Raw genomic sequence first — 14,356 nt, forward strand, 5'->3', positions numbered from 1 at the left:
GGGAAAACAAGTTGGACATTTTCTTGCAGACTTTCATTCCCAACACTGCACTTTCCTGGTGTCAGGGACACGGTGCAGAAGCTGGGCATGCAACACTGTGCAAACGTGGAAATGCTGCCTCTGCTCCATGTCAATATTCAGAGCAGAGGAGCCATCATCAAGCACTTTTTCACGCTAAGGGCTCTGTTCTGACCTGCTGGAGCCATTTTAGGTGTTTTCCCTATAAATAACAGAGGCCTGACCAGCTGGGATGCACATCATATTTGGATCAACGCTGCAGCTCTGTCCAACTCCAGAGAAAGCAGCGGCCGTGCCTTTTTATGGAACAGATGAATAATGGTCTTGCAGACAGGAAAGATTAAATTGCTAATCAGAAAACGCGAGTATTTCAGTTGTTGCTGCAATAAACACGTCGGGGTAAACCTGGCAGAGTCATTCAGTGGTTAAAATTGACACAGTGCTCATCAATTTCACAACATCTGTCCGTTGCTAGAACTACTTGCACACAGAACCAAACCCCAACCAAAAACATCATTCAAGACTGTATTACATCACTTGAGGGGGAAAAAAAAGCAGCTTGTCAAGCACCATACTTTAGCTACAAAGTCTCATGTATCCTAAAATCTGCTTTAACCTGATTTTGCTCGTTGTATACCAATGCAGTGGGAAGAACGCATTCACACAGCCTCTGTGGGTGAAATATAATTTCTACATTGTGTGTTTACAACTCACTAAATAAAGTTATAAAATACGAAGTAGTTTGTGAGATACATGGAAATTAATGTGCTTCAAACCCACTTGCTCAGCAAAAGCATACTGAAATACTATAATGCTGGCAGACACACACAAGAAGAGGGGGATGCAAGGAAAAACAGGAATAGTTAATTTTAAATCCATTCAAAAGACAGGAAATGTTTGCTAGATTGAACAGGACAAAAAACCTGTATAATCAGTATTTACAAACAATGGTAGTAAAAAAAAAAAAATAGAACTATATTTAATCTTGTAGTATACTGTTAGGAAAAAAAGCTTGATGAGGAAAAACACTGGAAACCAAGCTCTCTAACGTCAAAACAAATACCGCACTTTTATTGGCAAAGTTTTCCCAATGTCTACGCAAACAATAGTATTTGTACTTGTTTTCATTTTTTAAAAAGAAACCAAGTTCGGATAAAATCACAAGTTTCTTCAAAGATATCCGGCCTGAAAAAGGGCTTCCACTTCCACACTTTGTCCATTCCATCTGGAAGTGCTGCAGAGCTCAACTAGTACCATTGCAAGTTGCTGAAGGCTGCAGAGCACAAACCCTAGACTGCAAACTAGTACATCTGCTAGGTGTCATTCCAAACACAGCAGAAAGTTATGAAGACACTACAATTAGCTGGGGTACTCCATTTCCCCTCCTACCATACCTCTGCAGAAGCTGATTGCACACACTACCTCACAGACCTCTTAATGATAAAGATTGCACAACCCTGAGGAAGTCCAAGTCTGACCTCCCCTTTCAAGTAATTCATGGATCTCTGTGTAAGTGAGGTTTTCAACACGCACGGCCTCCTGCGAGGACAACGTAAGATGCCTGCCCATCACCGTTCATTACCTCCAATCTCTCAGCTGTACAGCCTGTCCCCCAGCTTGGAAAGGTGCTTGGTTTTCTCAATGCAGAGTTGTTCCCATAAAATACTGTACGTTCCCCGTTTAAAAGCATAATAAAAACTATGGAGTGTCGTACTGTTCTGCAGCACATGCATCAACAGTTCAATGTTACATCAGAGGAAGGAGCAAAACCAAACAAAGCCACGAACACCTCATCAGATCAGCTATATTTATCAGGTCAAATGCAAGATAACAATTTTTTCTTGTAAAAATTGAGTTCAATGAACTGAGAGTTCTCCCCCCAACTGAACTGCAATAAAGACTGCTCTTCCCCCCCCTACATAAGCACTCCCATGCAAGGGCTGCAGGATTTTACCCCCATTTAAGCTTCAGAGCTCCCCAGGGCATTGGAATTCCCAATCCCAGCAGATGGCAACTATGTGGCAAAGTGCCAGCTGGATATAAAAAAAAAAAAGTCAAACTGACTTTTGCAGGAGCTGTGTGTCTGCGTTATGAAAACGGGGGTGGTCACAGTGCCACCTAAGAAAAACACTCGTGAAAAAAAAAAAATGGTTTTTAATCGATCGAATGTGAAGATTGGAATTGCTGAAGGACACAGAAGCATAATAAGAAGAAGAATAAGGACTCCTCCTCCTTCTTCCGAGCAATATTTCCATGGGCTTTTACTGGTGAAAAAGTAATACTTTCTATCAAACACAGGAAGTTCCCTACCCAGGCTAAAGGGCTAAGTAAGCCCTTTCTCCTTAAGAGATCAAGCTAAAAGAGGCACACAGTTTCATTCCACCCACTGTGAGAATAAAGCCAGGTCAAGTCCTGGGGTACGCAGCAGCTTTGAAGGGAGGCCCAAACGCAGGCCGAGGAGACGACCTGCATCTCCTATTCTGCAAATGGAGGGTGCAACTCCCTCGCTCACTCCTCTCTCCTTGCGACTGCTCCGATCAAAGTCTTCTCTGTCCCACACTCGTAGCAGGCAGGGAAGACTGGCATGAGTCATCTGACCCACTTCTAGCTGCATTTAGCCTTTTGCTTCCCCTCACGTTGGAAACGTACACTGAAACATAGATGTGTCACCATCGAGCTGTTCAGACCGGTGCTCTTTACAAGGCTGCCAGAAAAGGCAGCTGGACTGCCGATGGGTGGTCCAGACACCAGAGACACGGAAAAAGAGGGAGGCAGCTCTTGAAGACAACGCTGAGAAGAGTTAAAGATGCAGAAAGTTGTGTGCTTCTCTGTCAGCCGTGGAGGAAACGAAACCGGGAGCGGAGCACATGATGGCCACGGCCGCCAGCTGGCCGGCACCCGGAGTTCCCAAGCTGCCTGTGTCAACCTCAAAGGGTGGGACAAGCCCAGCAGCTCCCGCCTGCCCGGTCAGAGGAGGTACAAGCTGATGGGAACAGCAGTTTGCAGCTGCAGTAGCTATTTTTAAGCCTGAAGGAGAAGTCTGAAAGAAGTCTGCACTGTATGATTATGGGCTGCTTAAAATACATGCAGAAAGATACCTTATTTTACTCCCTCTTTCAACGCGCTTCAAGATCTTTTTCCATGTATACATGTTATTGCTACACAAGGCCTGCCACACCACTGGTTTGTTTGTTTGAGCAAGGCAATGATGCAAAAGCATGCAGGCCTGAAATACCCACTACCTGTCCGTAAGAGACAGAAAAGGAGAGTAGTGGAGTTGCACAACACCCTTTTCTCACGCCTTACCTCATGGCGTACAGAACTGGGACTTGTAATGTATCTAGGAGTATTTCATTCCTCAATCTGGGGTTGTATTTCTTGATTAGTAGGCAAGTTTATTATTATTATTACTCGAACAATCTTCAAGGTGTGTTAGACATTTGATCTGTCAGCTCTCAAGTATGCAGTGCACATTTAGAAGACCGAAGTACACACACCTATCATTTTGCATGTAACACCTCCCACGGGGGATTTCTCGGTGCCATATCTTTACATCTGGAACCTTCAGTACAGAAGTAGACGGGCTGACCTTACCATTTTGAAATACTGAGGCAATCAGCCTTGTCTGAAAAAAAAAAAAAAATTACATGAGTTGTCCTTAAGGAGAAGGTGAGTAAGTAGGTTGGACTGAAGAAAAATTCCACCACAGAGAAGAACTGAACTGTGTTTGGTTTGATTCCTTTTTTTTTTTTTTTTTTTTTAAACCAATACACAGGGGACTTTCAGAAGATTGTGTGCACACCCTTCCACTTCCTTCCTTGAGTGGTGAAATACCCCCTTGCAGGAAGCGTAATGCTTGTGAAGGAACTTCGTTTGAATTCTCTGCCCTGCCTTACCCGTGCACGTTTGTTCCAGCGCTGCGTGCTCACAACCCCAACAGACACACAAATGGGATGAGGCAGCGCCACGAGCCCCACGCCAGCGAGCAGCCACCCCAGGAGGCAGCGAGCCAGCACGACCACAGCACTGGGCAAGCCACAGGCTCACCCCTGCCCGGCAGAGAGCTGTAAAGCACCAACTGCTGCAGCGAGGCACATTGACTGCTGGTCTTTGCACACTTGTATGGAAAAATACAGTGTAAACTGCTTTTTGTTATTCTTTATTTGCTTGGCCAAAGTGTAACGCAACTGGCTCCAGCTCTTCAGCTGGCTCCAGCCGCTGAGCGCAAAGCCCAGGCTCCAACCCACCAGCGCCATGAGTGGTAGGACCCAAGGCCATGCTGCTGAGATCGCACACACCGTACACTGAGCTCCACTTCTTCACAGCCCCATCTCGGGTCCTTCAAGAAAACTGCCAGGCTTGAACAACTGAAGGCACGATTGCTGCTTACCTTACTACGTGTAACATAACTGACGGATATGTAGCTGTACCATTCTGGGGCCAGCTAAGTTGTTGCTAATGCAGAAAACAATTTTAGTTTTAATTATTTTTTTAAGTTATACCTGCATTTGCATAGGCTTACTGTGGTTTTGCTTAACATATTTTTCCAACAGATGTATTTGGAAGCATTTTCATTTTCAATCTATAGCGAAAGCCTTCACAAAACTCACCAAATTTGTTGAGTTTTATTTCCTGAGCAATCGCAAAATATACACGATATATTGTGAATGCAAAGCAGAACAATACTAGAAACCTGTAGTCTTGAAATGTGGTATGTAAGTCCACTCTTTCAGATGCTAGTTTAAGACAAAAAAAATGCTTGTTGCAAATTTTATGTCTATCACTTCCTGCAAAGGAGCATAATTTGCTTAGCAATGACATGAAAATAACCACGGCAAACACATTTACATCTGCTTTCTCCTCAAGATCCTCTTGTCACCACCATAAAAAGAACTACATGACTAAATGGCCTGACCAACCCAGATTAATGAATGAGTCATTCTCAGTCACACACAAGTTTCACGTAGACAATAATACCGTTTGTATCCTCCGTGAAGCAACAGAGATAAAAGGCACCGGAAACAAGATGTAGGTTGGCGTTTAAGGCACCGCACACCAATTCAGAGGCATTTTTGTGGAAAAGGGCACGATTCAAGGCAGACGTATGGGAAAAAGAAAAGTCGCATACCGCTTTTAGATGTAAAGTACAAATTCACTCCCCGGTGGAACACTTGCTACATAAAACATCGTGAAGATAGGAAAAATGGAAAAAGGCCGGTATAGTGCAGCTGCACAACCTGCTTTTACTAATGACATTCATCTAGCTCTTACGAAGGTTGCTGAATCTCTAACAATTGAAATATGTTTATTTATGCAAAGAGCAGACATGGCATGGGAATCTGTGGTTCAAGATTCCCCAGCGAGTCCTGCCAAAGTGTCTTTACTCTTGTTCTGGAAGAACCACTTCTGGTAACGAGAGTAATTTACTTCTTTGCCTACTCCAACTTTGTTTTTCCTGCCAAGACTAAAAGCATGCCAAGTGTGCTGTTTTCTTTGCCCTGAGCAGTTGTCACCTTCAAACCGGACAGCACCACCTTATTCATGAAGCCCTTTAGCCCAATGGTTACTTTACAGAGCACTGTGTTTTGATCAGAGCTCATCTGAGCAGAATTCATACCAAATGCTTGCCTGCTGCCCATTACTAATATTACAAGTACACGCAACGATGGGAAAAATTACTCAGTAGTTAAGAATTGTATCTGAAGTGAAATGGAGTCTTCCCACACAGATTCAAACTTTGTTTGCTTTGGCAGAAAGGTACTGGAATTTTAGGCACTAGCAGCAAAAGGCAATAAAAAAAGTGTTTAGATCACCATGGCCTCTGAGGACTTGGTATTGAAAATGCACAGCCATAAGAGCTTAAAGCAAAAACTAAATACATTTAGAAAGACAAAGTTAACTCATCTCTGCAAAAATTAGTCCCTCAACTTTTGTTCTTCTGCTCAAAAACAAGTTAGCAGCGTTCCAGACCAAACAAGGAAACAAAAAGGCCGTTTTTTCTACTTTTGAGAAAACAGATTTTCACAGGAAATTCAACAAGGACTTATCTAGGATCTGTTCTCATGGCAAAGAAAAAGAAGGCCTTCTGGAAAAAAAAAAAAAAGTGTACAAAACTACCTTACAGTGACTTAGGGTTAAAAATGTGCAGGCTGATTTCCAGAATTAACCAAAAATAACAAGCAAAACAGAGACAATTTTCCCATTTAGGAGTATTTTAGGAGAAAACAGTCCCATGATCAAATTCTTATTTCTGTCTAACGCACTGCTGGTAACATTCAGTTAACATTTAAAAAATGGTTTCTGTTCTCTTAAAGACCTTATCATCCAGTGAGTTTCTCTTCTGTACAATTAAATTGTAGAATCCAGCAATGGGACATTGGTAGGCCTGCAAAGAGACATTCCTAAGAACGTAGTTTCCAAAACTTATCATCAATCAAATAATAATAATTTAGAAATCTCTGTGCTATTCATCAGTGAGCTCAACGTTCTTTCATGCATCTACATTTGATATCTGAGCAATATACAGCTAAGACACATTTTGGATGTCTTTTTACTTATAAGGAATCTCCATCAGCAACCTTCTTGCAATGATAAAATGAAGAGAGAATTTAGGCTTCTGTTATCACCAAGCTACTTATAAGCGATACAGATCAGCAGTCTCCATCTCAGGCTTTAATAGGCAGCTGCTTGCTCCATGAAGGGTGGAACAACCTCACCTCTCACACAGCAGCAGCCCTCCGTGTGCCAAAATAAAAGGCACAGAGTTAGGCAGATGAAGCTTGCGTTTGGAACATTTCTCACAAGTTTCTGCGTTCTACCAGCTTTTAGTGAACACCTCTTTTAAAACCGAAGTTGTTAAAGCTGTTAATTACAGTATTACCTACCGAGATGATATATAGCTAGCTGTTCACGACAGACACTTTCAAAAATGACACCTTCAATTTCTATGCACCTTCCCAAATTAAAGTGCTTTTGTGTCTAAGACTCTAGCAGTGAGCATTCCCTAAAGTGAAGGGCCTAAAACGCATACAGCACAGTTATGTTACTGCCAGCCTGGCTTGGCAACGGGCTGTTTTTAAAAAAAGGCAGTCCTTCTCAGAGATTCAATTTGTTTTGCTCAGCTCGTCTTGTGAGAAATGATCCATTGCCAAAAGGAGACTGATTACTGTTATCGGAATGAACGTTATCAGAGACACGATCTTGACAGATTTCACACAAAGGACAGACGCTAGCGCAAGGATTTGCTTTGTAAAATGAATCTGTAAGATTGCGGCTGGACTCTGAGGGTGAATTTACACTTCATGGCTCAGCTGATTTAAGAGGCTGCCGCTGCCAAAGGAGGATATCCCACTCTGCGTTGCGTCATCCTGACCCCCCCCCAGGAGGCCGCAGCACTCCTGCACCCTCTGCTAATCCAGCTCTGCTCATTAGCAACACGCTTCCCCCCTCCTTTTTGCAAGTCAAGGTTGTGCTGCTTTAGAAGGCTGAACTAGCTAGCGTGGGGTCTGATAATGGGAATTGTCCTTTTCAGCAAGGCCAGGCTGTTAGAGCAGCTCGAGTCATAACATGTAACTTCATCCTGACGAGAAGCGATGAACTCCTTCAGCTTCCCCACCGTGGACACACAAAAGCAGCAGCCCTGCCACACAGCGAGCCTCCCTCTCCTTTCCCCAGCTTTCTGTCGCTTCTCGTTTTCTAGCTCTATATTTGGCACTAGGAAAAAAAGCTCTTGGTGAAGGAGGAGGGAAGAAGGGGTGTCAGGACAAAATTACATAGCGTTTATTCAGGGCCATCTGTTATTCCAAGTCTCAAAGCACTATTTCTGTATCACTGCAGTGTACCATCCCAGCCGTGAGAAAGAATTCATGGCGATTCTAATTGCAATCAGTCCAGTGCAAGCTGAAATACCCAAGGTTTTCTATTTGTCATAAAAGAGATTTTTAGGGAGGGGGGGATAAAAAAATTCATTGCTTTTACTCTTCTTTAAATACATGCACATTAATATACAAATGTGTTTCTAATTAATGAAGTAGGCATTAAAATCACGGATATTAGAACTTTTAGTAGTCTTACAAACCACAGCATGGAGAAGTATTTCTCTTTTTTCAAAAAAAATAACATTTTCTGCTATCCATTCTCAGAGAAACAAGAAGTCAAACATCAATGTAGCATTGCAAAGGCCTAGAAATCAAAGCCTGGCTTCAGAAGGATGGCTACTATCTTTTATCTGCTCTACAATTAACTGCGCTGATTAACCTTTAAAGGGATCAGATAATTTAACTTGAAAGGTGGTTCAGTAATATTAGCTGCATACTACTCACTCCTCAGCATCATCAAATTCCCCAGAACCAGACATAATCTTTCACAGAACAAGGAACATTCACTGCCAATAATCAATAGGAAATCGTTCCTGTAACATAGAACTTGACTGTAAAAAGGACTTTTAACAAACACAAGGATATAACTAAGCTAAATGAGCAGTACTTGCACAGTAACCAAATTTCTTACCTGATAGGGCTGAAAGGCACTATCTTCAGTTATAAAATCCAGCTGTTTGTCCACAAGGAATTCTACTGCAGTAATTGAATTGTATACACTTTTTCCAACCAAGGGCTTGAATGTCTGTTGAAAAACAAGAAAGAGAATTAACGAATTAAAAAAGGCTCAGCACATCAAGCCCCTAGGACTGTATAAACACTGACATAGCAGTTCTTCCATCAAAACAAGTTAAAACAGAGTAACAATTGCTATTTATACAAGAACGGAGAGTTAGGTGTTTTTCGGTTTTCCTCTGTGCCGTTGGTGGAAAAACTAGCAAGAAAAGGGAACTGCAACATACATTCTTCCTTTCCCTCATTGTTCTTGAGCAAGAGTGTTTACCACAGAAGCTCAAAGTACAGGAGCACGATTATATCTTAAACATACAGCTTAGCACGCAGATCCTCTCCTTCTGCCTGCAGGACTAGCTAGCGCAGTGGTAATTATACTGAGGACACTGAGGTGGAAACAACTGCAGACACGAAAACGCTCCCCTTCCTGTTCTGAAATCGTTCACCTTGCCTCAAGTCAACCATCTCATTTCCCTGCCCGTCTCTGCATCTATTCTGACTGCTGCCGTCCTCCCCCGCAGCCGCTCCTCCCTGCAGCACCCGGCTGCTCCGACTGCTCGCCTGACAGCTCGCCCCGTGCCCCCGGCCCCACGCCGGGGAGCGGGACTCCTCCTGATCCGCGCTGCCAAGCGAGGGCGAGCCGCGGGGAGTGGAGAGAGGCGAGCAGCGGGCTCTGGAGCAGGCCCTCGGTGCCATCTGGCCGTGTATTTGCACAAAGCGCCCTGCCTCTCGCGGCCCCCCCGCAGCGAGGCGCAGCGAGCTTTGCGCAGGCGAGTGGGCAGGGAGCGCGATGACGGAAAAAGCTCTCCCCGAAGAGGGGCCGAGCGGTCCCGCTGGCGCTGGCAGGGTTTCCTGGAACAGAAGCGCAATGCGAGCGCGACTGAGCGGGGATGTACCAAAAGGAGATGAGTCAGGTGAAAAGGAAATCCCAGCGGATGGAGGAGAGAAAATGCAGCTCTGAAGGCAGACGGCGAGCAGTGAGAGGAAGGCGCTAATGAACAGCAGAAAGAACAAGCAGGATGTAAGGAGAACAAACACAGAGGAACAGAAAAAACAGGAACCTTATTCGACAGGATGGAAAACAGGGATGGGGGGGAAAGAGCGAAAAGAAACGTACCCTCTGAGCCCCGACTCTACGGCCAGAATTCAGGAGGAAGAGCCAAAGAGGAGAAACAAAGGCAGGTCAAACCAGACGCCGCGCCGCCCGAGCGCTGCCCAACATCTGTGCGGTGCCGCCGTCCCCGCAGGACACCGCCGGCTCACGTGCCCGCCCGCAGCAGGAGAGCCGGGTTAGGGGAGCCCAGGGTCGCCTCCGCCCTTTGCAGACGGGGAAACTGAGGCACGCAGCGCTTACGTAACTCGGCAGAAGCCACCTCAGCAGGGCAGCCGCAGAGCTGGTGACCTGCCTTCAGCCCGTCCACGTGTCAGCCGCAGAGACAGAGGTCGTCAGAGACGCACTCAACATTTTATCAGGCTTCATTACCTACTTTGCAAAGGTGTTGCCTTGCGATTAGTCCAAATATAACCCAAGTCCCTACGGAGCTTAAGCTGGGGCCCTCGTTAAACAAATGAGAGCATTTTATCAGAGCTACACAATACTTTCTAATAAATATATCCAACTCACAAACGTCCAGGTTTAACACGCCGCACTCTCATTTCTATTTTATTTAAGGTTTCACTTCAGTTGTTACCTTCCTTGTGCCAGCAAGGGGGGGAAAAAAAAAAAAAAACACCCAACAACCTATCAGGCAGGCAGCCAGCCATCTCAGTAACATGGTAACTAGATGAAAGGGCTGGGAGGGCAGAGGAATATGATAATATGCTAACTACCCAGTCTGAATAGCAAATAATTATTTAACCTCTAAGAGTTAAGAAAGGGCCTTTGCTCTTGCATCACTTTTCTCGAATGGATCTTGTATTGCTAATGGTTTGAGTTAAGAGAGGGTGGAGCTCACACGAAATCGCAAAGCATGAGTGCATAAACCCACAAGTGGATAAACTTTTCTTCAAAAAAGTCAGCGTTGTAGTCTCTCAGTTTTTAGTCTGCCCCCACACCTCAGCAGACGCTGCTCTACTTTTTCACACCGATTCCCTTCTAACTTTCCGTCCTATTATTCAGGTCAGGAAACACGGTTCTGAGTACAAACAGGACATACCACATCATTAGCTGAAACGAAACCGTGTGGAATGCGGCTTGCAGTTATCGTTCAGGATTTAGACAACACGACAGATTAAGGTATGTGTGAGCCACCGGTTTATCTTACTGCTGGTATTAAAAGAACCAGTTCCAAATATAGATCTGTGAGCGTGATTATGCTGAGAAGAGAAACGTAATGCCTCCTCATTTGCTTTCATAGATCTAAGCCTCTAGACAGGCCAACGCCCCCAAAATACACATGTGAAGGATGCAGACTATCCCACAAGCACAGAGGAAAAATATGTAAATAAATAAAGCAAAACTATGCCATGTCACACACCTCCTCCTATGGGGACGGCTGCTCAGCTGCATGCAACTTGCCATTTTTCAGGCACTATTAGAAAACCTTCCCCCTATCAAAGACCAACAAAACCCCACCCTTTAAAAAAACTGGCCTTCTGGGGAAAGCAAAGTCCAGACTCCATCAGCTCAGAGCGATACGCAGGCCACCACCGAGGTACCCAAAGAGGGACAGGCTGGGGACTGGAACAACCCTCGTACAAAAGACGTGACCAAACTTCACAGCACGCATCACATATGCACAAAGAAAAAACGACTAAGAGCACGGCAGGCAAGAGTCAGCTACCGGAGGCAAGCATGCAAGGCATGTAACGACATGAAACCCGAATTAAGAAGGTCCAACGAGCTCCCTGCAAGCTTTCAGGGGAAGGCGCTCCCTCTTTCCATTCCCAAAGCGGAGGACAAGTCTAGGGAGAATCAGGCATACTGGCTGAAACCAGTAAAAACCAAACATCTTCAAACTCAAACCTCCCTTTCAAGCTTGCATAAAGCTTCCTTTTACCATCCACGTTAACCCAGCTCCCTCTAGACCACAATTAAGCAAAGGGCTCGAGCACACACTCAATTTTAAGTGACGCTGGATTCCAGCACTCTCCTAAGCTACTACTTAAAAAAAATAATAATACTTTTTTCACCAAATTAAAACTCCCACTTGGCCAAATGGCTCTCTGTGAACACAAACACTCGGGCTGCTTGGCTAGCAAGCCCCCTCACGCTGCCGAGAGTTTCTTTCTTTCCTAGCACCTCCCCTCCCCCCCACCCCCAGTGCTTTTACCCCAGCTCACACGAGAAATAACCTGCCTGCAGGAGGCCCCCGGCCCGGCTCTCAGACAGCGAGGAACACTCGGTTTGGGACTTTCCTGAAACCCAAACGCGTTTTGAGAAAATCCTGAGCGCCGTCACTTCGCAGCAAGCCACCGCAGCACATTTTGCTGGCGCTCGCCAACCCTTCCCCCGTGCCGCCGATTACTCACGGCCTGCTTCTCCCAGCCGAGCCGCCTGTTTATTTCTCCTCGCAGACGCCCCGCGGCAGCCGCGGCCCCGAGGGGCACGGAGCGGGCCCTGGGAAGCGGCCGGGGCCGGGGGCCGGGCGAGGGCAGAGCCCGGCCGAGCCCTGGCTGGCACCCAGCGCCAAACGAGCTTCGGAGCCCGTCTGCCTTCGCACAGAGAGGGCGTTCGCTTTCTTAAGTTGTTTAAGAAAGGAAAAATTCCCTCTAGAGGGATTTGTACCACCGAGAAAACACCCAAAAAAAAATAAAAATGAACCCAAGGAGCCTCCCCCGGGTACTACCTGCAGCGTCGCTATCCACCAGCGCGGGCAGCCTCCTCAGAGCACCCCAAACGCCGAGCAGCTGCTCTAAAGGTAATTTATGCGCGCTGTTAAGCAAACTTTTCCCCGGATCGTCTCGTAGCCCGGCTGCTCAGCCCGCAGCAGCGCAAGCCCTGGCCCCTTCTCGTTATGACACTGAACCACTGAGCTCCCCGGCAGCCCCGCTTCTCCCCCCGGGCTGCCTTGTGCTCCAGTTGGGGCAGGGAAGCGAAACGCAGCTCCCCGGGAGCCCCAACCCTCGGGCTGCGGGCGCGGAGCCCCCCGTGAGGGGCGCAGCCGGCGGCCGCCCCAGCCGTTGCCCCGCACCGGCCGCCAACGGCCGCCCAACGGCCGCGCTCCCCCCACAGCTCCCGCATGGCCGGGCCCGGCCGCGGGGCGAACAAAGGAGCGCGGCCGGGGGGCCCCGGGGAGGGGCCGGGGAAGGGGAGCGGGGGAAGGGGGGTCCCGCCGAGCCGCCGCCGTCCCCCCCCCCGGCCCCTACGCACCTGGCTCCGCGCCCCGCGGCGCGGCCCGGCCCGGCCCGCGGGAGCTCCGCGCCCGCCTCCGCCTTTGAAAGGGCAGGGAAAATGGAGCCGCGCCGCTTCCGGGTCGGGCCGGGCCGCGCCGCGCCGGGGGCGGGGACGGCGCAGGGGGAGGAGGAGGAGGAGGAGGAGGAGGAGGAGGAGGAAGGCCGCGTCCAGCTCCCACCTCCCCAACTTGCACACGCCGCAGCACGAGTTGTGATGCCAGTGAAAGCCAAGCGCTGAGTTCTGCCCCTCACGGAGCACGGCGCGTTCCCGCTGCCACCGCCAGCCGAGCGGGCTGTGGCAATATCCGAGGCAGACACCGCTAAAATACACAGCACAGGACAGGCAGGGCTGCCCCTTGGCACAAAGCTTTATTAATAGCCTGCGACTCAGTAACAACGAGTATTAATACCCCGCGCAGCAGCACCTATTCGTTACCACGCAGGGATTGTGCTAAAAATTCCCAAGTGGCAGCGGCCCTGCCGGGAATACGAACCGGCCATCCCCATCTTCAATCAGCAATTCCCATCTTAAAACAGCAATTTTGAAAATGAGCATCTTGTGTTAATTGTCCTGAAGCCTATGGAAAATAATTGTATCAGGCTTGGTTATGACATTTACAAAACAGCACACTTTGGAGCAGCTCGTGTAATAGTCACATTATTTTAGCGGTGTTTCCAACTACTGTTTGCTTCGTCTCACAATCGGGCCTGAACTCTGCCAAACGAGCCATACTGTAAGCTTGCAGAACAGAGCTGCCTTTGTTCTTGGGCACTGCCAGTCCCCTATGGAACAGGCAGCGCACAGCACTGCACTCAGCAAACAATCCATGACCTTCAATTACTGTCCTGGCTCACTGCCACAGGATACATGTATTGCTGCTAACACAGCCTGCCCTATTTTGCAGATAGTCGCTAGAACCACAGATAATCACTGAAATTGATGGAGAAAGGCAAACATTCCCTTCTTCAAATCGCAGTTGCAACTTCAGCTACGGCACAGCCCTGGGCGGCTGCAGCAGCACCCCCGGGCTGAGCACGAAGCCACGTGTGCGGGAAGGGCAATAACTGCGGGTTTTGTATTTTTAGAGACCACACGAAAAATTCCAGGTGACGTATCGCTTCGCCTTCCTCGTCAGGAGGTTTTTGGGTTGTTTTGTTTGTTTAGAGGTGGAAAGCACACTGGCTTGCATTGGCACAGCCTCACAAGAGCTGCCTCCCCCTCTCCCTTCACCCCCTCTCTTCTCTGTTTTTGTTTGTATTTTTTGGCTTCCCCCCCTCCCAGAAGCCTTTAAAAGCCGTGCAGCTCCTCCGCCGAGCACATGGCCGTGCGGTGGAGGCAGGCTGGGGAGCGGAGCCGGGCACGGGGCCAGCTGCAGCCCCTGCACCCGCAGGCT

The 14,356-nt window shown here is 47.6% G+C and overlaps 1 protein-coding gene across 3 annotated transcripts in view; it reads right to left on the reverse strand.

Annotated features, from left to right (window-relative positions):
- The window catches only part of JMJD1C (jumonji domain containing 1C), a 153,602-nt gene that overhangs the window by 47,467 nt on the left and 91,779 nt on the right, over positions 1–14,356 (reverse strand). Inside the window, exons 1-2 of one of the 3 annotated variants that reach the window (XM_032190741.1) lie at positions 12,940–12,961; positions 8,527–8,640 (exon numbers count right to left, since the gene is read on the reverse strand). Coding sequence is in view for 1 of the 3 variants with exons in the window: in XM_032190740.1 (XP_032046631.1) it covers positions 8,527–8,640 (114 nt within the window). In the remaining 2 variants the exon portion in view is untranslated. Of the gene's footprint in view, positions 1–8,526; positions 8,641–9,744; positions 9,765–12,939; positions 12,962–14,356 lie in introns of those variants that run through there. The other 2 variants (XM_032190742.1, XM_032190740.1) reach the window with 2 other exon arrangements.

Source organism: Aythya fuligula, chromosome 7 (assembly GCF_009819795.1).
Source record: "Aythya fuligula isolate bAytFul2 chromosome 7, bAytFul2.pri, whole genome shotgun sequence".
Classification (NCBI taxonomy): domain Eukaryota; kingdom Metazoa; phylum Chordata; class Aves; order Anseriformes; family Anatidae; genus Aythya; species Aythya fuligula.